At 41.3% G+C, this 7,869-nt stretch overlaps 1 protein-coding gene across 1 annotated transcript; it reads left to right on the forward strand.

Annotated features, from left to right (window-relative positions):
* Positions 1 to 418: 418 nt before the first annotated feature.
* On the forward strand, positions 419 to 7,213 carry LOC146369507 (uncharacterized). The gene is made up of 2 exons (XM_084910900.1): positions 419 to 837; positions 5,197 to 7,213. Exons 1-2 carry the CDS (start codon positions 666 to 668, stop codon positions 6,366 to 6,368), a joined length of 1,344 nt encoding a protein of 447 aa, XP_084767026.1. The 5' UTR covers positions 419 to 665; the 3' UTR covers positions 6,369 to 7,213.
* Positions 7,214 to 7,869: the final 656 nt, after the last annotated feature.

Below are 7,869 nucleotides of genomic sequence, written 5' to 3' on the forward strand. Positions count from 1 at the left end.
GACGCTTTTTTTTTGCAAGCTCCTTTGCCTTCTGTTCGTTTAATGGCAGTTTACTCCCCAGTGTAAGAGGATACTGCCCCCTGCTGACCGAGCGAATGAACCCTATTGTAAACTTAGCCCCATTACAAACGTGTGTTAAATTTGATTTAGTGATAGTCGAGTGTGTTTATGCTTGTCTGTGTGGAGAAGATTGATTGGAATAGTGATGATGATGTCCACTATCACTGTCAATTGTCAGTAAACACTTCATCTGGCTGATGAATCTACACGTGAGATATTACAAAGTCTGTATTATTAACTCTGTAATTAGGCGCCATTCTTTTTATTTTACGGCGCTGTTGTTCAATCGGGGAACGCTCTCTGTTGAGGAGAAAAGCATGAATTTGTTTGTATACGGAAGTATCCATTGTTTAAATGTCCCGGTAGTCGAAAAGGAGGCAGAGCTGCTGAGAAATGCTAGGAGCTAACTGGGCGCTAACCGTATCATTCAAATATATTGAATGTCGCAATGTTGGCAAAGAGAGGAAGTGACGTAAGATTTGCGCATGCGGGGTACCGATCGGGTTTCCGGTACGGATCGGGTAGTGACAGTAGCGTTAGCCTGTTATTGACCTTGTTGCGGATGGCTGTGTAGCCGATGAGTGTGGCAAAGTGTTGCAGCAGCAATGTCTTCAGTTGGTGGGTGGAGGAGCGTCATTGGCGTGAGGCTGGATGGAGCATTTGAGGGAATCTTCACAGAGTTTGAAAGTAAAATGGAGCAGTGCGAGACAGAAGTGGAGCATCAGCGCAGACTGCTGGAAACCATCCGGAACCCCGAAATAAAGCTGCACAGAATAGGTGTGTAACATACAGCACGGCAGCAGGTGTGTTTCAGCAATATGTCACCTGGTTTAAGACAAGAAACGTTTCGTTTATGTCGGCATGTGGACACAGAGAGGGCTGACTGCAGAAAATTAAAAACACGTGTTTTTTGAATGGAGTTTGGTGTGAGTGCTGGAGTTAGGAAAAAGTGAGCTTTTACAGGGGCTCATTCTTCTACTAGGAGTCAATAAAATATTTTTTAACCCTTGGATGCACAACCTACCAGTACCTACACTCTTCCACGAGTGGGGTCAAAAATGACCCCAAATAGAAACAATGCATTTTGCTATAAACTCGGTTGTTATTCTTCAAAATCTTTAAAACAAAGAGTTGTAATATTTTCATATTTGAGGTATTCCTCATAAAACATGTTTGTGACATGAGGCCCTTTGCATTTTTATTTATTTTTTTCATTAATTTTAAGAAATTGCAGTTTTTGTATCACTTGTATCACTTTTGTATGCTTGCTCTGCATATACTGCAGAAGCTGGGTCTTCCCTCTGAAAGGCACAAGTTGTTCATCCACTGTAACACAATCACTGAGGATGAATTTCTGCCTGCAGTTGACCAGGAACAGGCCCCATATGTAGCAGAAAGCTGCCATGTGGTTTGTTTTCAGTCCATAGGCTCTGGTCCTCTTGTCATCAAAGTGCAAGAAACTGCGAATATCTTTAAATCTTTGAATTGACATAGTTGCCTTGAACAATGGGTTTTGCAGAGGACTCCCAAAAAACACACCGACTGGTACATCCCATTTCTTCTCACTTTCTGCAAGAATGGTCAATCAAATGAAGGCCAGGAGCTTTTGTTTGATTACATTTTCCACTCTTTTCCCCTGTCGGTGGCCCTGTTAGACTTCAGAGGACTCCTCCTCTGACTGGCCTTGTTCAGTGGGGGGGGGGGGGGGGGGGGAAATAGTCTTTGTCCCCTATATCTGAGATGTCAGATTCTGATTCAGTGCCTCCGATGGACTCTTCATCCCATCCGTCCTGGATAATTTGTAGGGCAAGGTCCACAGCTGGCCTCATAGCAGCCATGTTACTTTAAATATTAAAAAATAAATAAATCAGAAAGGACAATGTTTGAAATGCACAGGAAACTATAAACAGGGCTGCACATAAATGGTCCGCAGGTGCACATTTGCTGTCAAAATAAAAGACGCGCACCAGATAAGAAGTTGGGACGCTCGTTTGTGTACATTAGATGTTCTGGAGGAGGACAGACATTTGTTCAGAACTCTTAAAGATGTCGAAAAAGCAAGCTCCGTAAGCAATTACTTTGGTGTTCCTCCACCACAAAAGAGGCACGTATTCTCTGAATTTCCAGGAATACTTTTATTTTGACAGCGAATGCGCACCTGCGGACCACTTATGTGCAGCCCTGACTATAAATCATATATGTTACTGTGTAAAAATTAATTCCTAATCCATCAGAAGTGTAAGTGGGTCAGTCAGAGTTGCTAAGAATGAAAGTTCCATAGAAGATTCCATAGGAACTGCTTGGGGTCATTTTTGACCCCACTTGTGGAAGAGTGGGGTAGTGATACAAAAACTGCATTTTTTATAAATGAATGAAAAAATAAATAAAAATGCAAATGGCCTCATGTTACAAACATATTTTATGAGGAATACCTGGAATATGAATATATTACAACTTTGCATTTTAAAGATTTTGAAGAAAAACAACCCATGGGGTCATTTTTGACCCCACGTGTGCATCTAAGGGTTAAAGAGAAATATAACTTTTATGAAATAAAACCACACAGCCAAAACGTCTTGATGCATTCTCAATCATCCAGGTAAGTAAATCTCCAAAAGTTGATTCTGTTCATCTGGACTTTTGGAGACACACAGCCAAAACTTTAACCCACTCTTAGGCTCTGTTAGAAAATAATAAATTAAATATTAGACACATGGCTATAGAGTCTGTCTTTAATTGCACTTTATGTTATCCTGTTGCCAGACAGTTCAACATCTGACCCATTAGAATTAGTGCAACTTTAAAGCATAATATTAATATATTATAGTATAATGTTCTGTTCAACCCCCTCTCATTTACCTGAAAATTTTATGGTTTAAAATTGGGACAGTTTTATGGTGAGAGAGAACTTCAGGCTTTTATTTCGAAAAGTTGTTGACATATACATGTTCAAACATTTTCTCAGATTTCAGTGTGTGAGGGGGAAATTGTGGACCATCAGATTTTAAAAATTGGAGATGGGCGAAATTGAAAGGCCCTTATGCTTCCAGACTTCCGTTTAGCTTGAAATTGCATTTGTGCCCTGCCCAGCAACAAGTGACGAAAGAGGAGTTAAGAAAATTGTAAGTCAACAGGAAACACCTGGAAGATGTGAGGGTCGAAACAAACTACCATATATGGTAAAATGTTGATGAAAAAGGGAACTTGTCTAACTGTTTTTAGCTTTATTAGATGATTGAGTTGCCTAGCGTGAGGCTTTGGCCTTCCGTCAAACAGAAACTGTGAGAACTAATCTTGTCAAGCCCGTTATGAATAATATAGGCTTACCCACATTGCATTCTCTACAACGGTCATATCATAGTTATGCTTAGTGTATTACTAAGAAGTGTTTTGCTTGTAATAGTGCTTGCACAGTGACAGCTGTCACTAACTGTAACTGATGCATGTTATGTTACCTACTTACGCATGAAGGGGCGTGGACCCTGACCCTTTTTTTAACCAGGAAGAACACAGTGTGTGGTTGAGAAGTCTACAATTTTTTGTCTAATTCCTGGAAAATCACTTGCTTAATGGAAATGTGTTAGGAAGAATAGAAAAAGTCTTAAGAAAGGAGAAGTGCAGCACTCAGAGGATCAGATCGCACTTACACTAGACTCGTCAACAGTGTTCTTCAGTGTTGAAACTACAATGTCCGCAACATGGACTACAAAATGAGCATGTTTTCAAACAGAAACACAATATGACAAAAACATAAACACGTGAATGTTAAAGAACATGGAACATGTGGCTCATAAAAGGCAGTAAATGTATTTTTCTTTCCTTTCCACATTTTCAAAGTTGTTCTGTGACTGAAATATTCCCTTCATCCATCACTTAGCCAGTTCAGGGTGTCTGTGGTGGCATATGCTGGCAATACAGCTTCTATATTGTATTGCCAGCATAACTCTAAATGCTGCAGTGCAGCAGCAGATATTGCTAATGCAAACCTATAAAACTATAGCTTCCATACACTTTGATTATTTTAATACAGCTCATTATCTGGATTTAGAGGTTATATAAATTTATGTGAAGGCGAAACTTCGAGAAGAAGCAGGTGTTATTCTTTCAGTGGTGTCCAGTGTCTCCTCTGCTAAAGGAGGCAATAAAAGAAGCAGTGAAGCGCCTTTCCTTAATATTTAGAGAATGCAAACAGCTCTCATTATTAGCCAAGCAAGCTAAGCAAAACGAACTATTTGACAGCTCCCCTGTTGTTAGCCTTGAGTAACACATTATCTTTACTTCACCTGAGGCTTTTCTCTAATATGTGCTTCCTCGTCTCCTCCGTCCCTCTGGCTGTGACCCAGAAGTTAATGGCAAGAAGTAATGTTGAAGGATGCCTCAAATCCTGAAATGTATCAGGAGGACAGAGGAGAAAAGAGACTGCTGGAGGAGCAATAAGCAAGGATGCACAGGTGCAACCTGCACAGGAGGAGGAGGACTCTTTGAACACCGTCACTGTGTCTATACCCCTCACACTGCACCATTTATTTATGGTGGCCCTAAATATAAAATTATATTATTTCTTATTATATTACCCGTTGTTTCTTTTCTTTTATCCCCTCCTCACCACCTCCCGTGTTGGCATGTTTGTTGGAAGGAACTAAGATCTCTTCCACTGCCTCACAAGGGTTTGTAGATGGGTATAGTGTGATCCACAAGCACACAGTAAGATTTGCAAATGCACACTCTAATCCACACACATATGAAGCATTTTGACAACGCCTAAAACTATTTTACAATGAATAACAATATTATATAAATAACAGTCACTGATGCACTAACCTTTTAAGTTCATCGTGACAAATCGGATCATTTTGTCTTTCCAAACCTTCCTACAGAGAGTGTAAAACTACATGTAACATCCCCCTCGCTCACTTGCAAAACCTTAAGTACAGGTGCACCAGTGGATGCGCAAGGATCCACTGGCGCAAGCTGAGTTCAAGTCCCAGTGGAAAACTGGGACACCTGGGTTCTTCTCTATACCTGCATTTTTTTTTTTGTGTTTGTTCGGGGAGGGGAGGGCAAATGTCTCTCCACACGTCACATCCCAACTAACGATCTGCTCACGTTTTGCCTCGTGTCCCTTTGTCCCTGTAGACCAACGCTGTATCTGTACAAAGAAGGAAGAGGAAATCTCTATCCAGGAGAAGAACGCCAGTCTGGATCCAGAGGATCAGAAACCTTCACTGATTAAAGAGGAGCAGGAGGAGCTGTGCATTAGTGAGGAAGGAGAGCAGCTTGTGCTAAAGCAGGAAAGTGATGCCTTCATGGTGACTCCTGTTTGTGAGGGCAGTGCCGAGCTTCTGTCCTGTTTTGTACCTGAGAGTCGAGAACAGGAAGGAGTCAAATGTGAAAACTCAGGAATGCCCTTAAAAACGGAGCCAAAACCAAAGAAAGTCTGTAACAACACAGATGAAAACACACAAGTCTGCAGGAATAGTTTACAAATAAAAGAACTGTGTGGTACTACTAATAATAATAAAGATGGGAAGCTTTACTCCTGCAGCTCCTGCGCGGAGACATTTGAACATGAATCGACGCTTAAAAATCACCTACGAATCCACGCAGACGATGAGCCGTATTCCTGCATGACATGTGGGAAGGTTTTCAACTACAGCGCTTCCTTCAAGCTCCACTTGAAAGTCCACACGGATGAGAGGCCGTACTTCTGCGAGAAGTGCGGCAAAACGTTCAGAAGAAACGATAAGCTGCGGCTGCACATGAGAACGCACACGGGGGAAAAGCCATACCTCTGCATCACCTGCGGAAAAAGGTTTAACGACCCGTCGGCGTTCAGGAGGCACACGGCCATACACACCGGCGAGAAGCGGCATTCTTGCAAAACCTGCGGCAAACGTTTTGCCCACAGCAACAGCTTTCTCTGCCACATGAGAACCCACACGGGTGAGAGGCCTTACCTCTGCACCACCTGCGGGAATAGATTTGTCAACGCCTCAAAGCTTAAAAGGCACACGAGGACACACACGGACGAGAAGCCTCACGTCTGTAACACCTGCGGGAAGAGGTTCATTCGCCTTTCCAGGTTGACGAGTCACACGAGGATTCACACGGGCGAGAAGCCGTACTCATGCCAAATATGCCAGAAGGACTTCGCTTATACCACTTCCTTGAAGGTCCACATGAGAGTCCACACAGGCGAGAAGCCGTACGTTTGTGAGAAATGTGGGGAAAGTTTCAGTCAGGCGGGGAGCCTAACCTCCCACATGAGAAGTCACGCAGGTGAAAAAAAAGTCCTGAAACACCTGTGAGGAGAAAATATGAGCGAAAATGAGTTGATTAGGTTTTGGTTTAAAGAGGGTTGTGTAACTTTACTGTGCGTTATACTGTACATGATGAGCCTGCCATTAGATTCAAGTCTAATGTTGTGTTAATGTGGCGCGTCAGCGGTAATGCTCCAAGTGATCGAGTTGCACTGCGGGACGCAGTAGAGGACAACAAAAAAAATGGCTTCAAGGTCAGAAAATTGAAGCCTGCAGTCTTTTTAATGACCAGCAGGAGGCGAGTCCTCTGGGTTGTATGGAATTTATTGATTTATGATCTCAGTGAACGCTTTCCTGTTCGTTTCTGGACTCAAACGCTGGTTTTAGGTCATATTTCATAAAACAGATGAGGATTAATAGAGTATATGTACTGTCTGAAATCCTGGGCAGAAGCTCCCCCACTTGTTTCAACACCAAGATGGTGAAAACCAGCTTGAGGCTTCGTGACATGATGTCATGGTGGATACATCCATCTTTTAGATGCAGTTTGTGGGGGCATCTTTTTATGATGAAATCCTTAAAATCTGAGAATTCACCAGCACTTCTGAAGCATTTCATCTCTAATTGTGATATATGTATGCGGGATTATGTGTTAGTCTCTCGTGTATATTAGAGGACTACAGGCTTGTTTTTAATAAATAATATAAGATGGGAAGGAGTGATGAAATGAGAGGCCGGCTGGCTCTTGTGGTTCATCTGAATCAGTTGAAATCTGAAAAATCGACCCTGCCAGTTTTTGTTTTTCTTCTATTTTTAAAGGATTTTTTTTTTGTAAACAAAAAAATGTAGTCTCAAAGAGTGTAAAAGACAATAAAAATTCTTTTCAATACAAATTTCTTTTTTGTTTTCAATTATTCAAACATCACTTCCCAAATTACTGGATCAAATGATTATTGGACACCTACCTGTGACTGACATCAGATTTCATACAATAATTAATAGGAGACGGCGTGCTTGGTAAATTTGTAATTGTTATATGAAGTAGTGTTTTGACTATTTTATGATCTTAACTTAATTGTTTCTGGTTTTCATTAATAGCTGTAGAGTTAACTCTTAATAGAGTTAAGAGAGAGGTTCACCTGCCACTATTGATTAAACACAAACTTTTACTACCTTACAGTACACATGATGGACATTCTCAGCAGAGACAGATGTGACTGCTGTCTGAAGCCACTCTGTACAGCCAAGCCACCTGCAGCAACTGCTGCTGTGTCAGATTTTCATTGTCCCATCCCTCTTATCCATTTTTAAAGCTCCTTCTAACTTCATGGTCGTGGCAAGACAATGATTATTGGGACAGCTAGTAAAAACTATTTAAAAGTCAACTTCAACTTGACACTTTTGCTTATTAATTACACTTGCACACAAGGTATTGAGGTGATATTCAACTGAATCTCTTTTTATTCAAGCATTAAGGAAATGTACACAATTCATTGGAGATATTTAGGGAAAATAAACACTAGACTCATGTCTGGGATAATAATGCTGA

The sequence above is a fragment of the Perissodus microlepis genome, chromosome 17 (assembly GCF_051167445.1).
Source record: "Perissodus microlepis isolate ML-2025 ecotype Zambia chromosome 17, ASM5116744v1, whole genome shotgun sequence".
NCBI classification, from domain to species: domain Eukaryota; kingdom Metazoa; phylum Chordata; class Actinopteri; order Cichliformes; family Cichlidae; genus Perissodus; species Perissodus microlepis.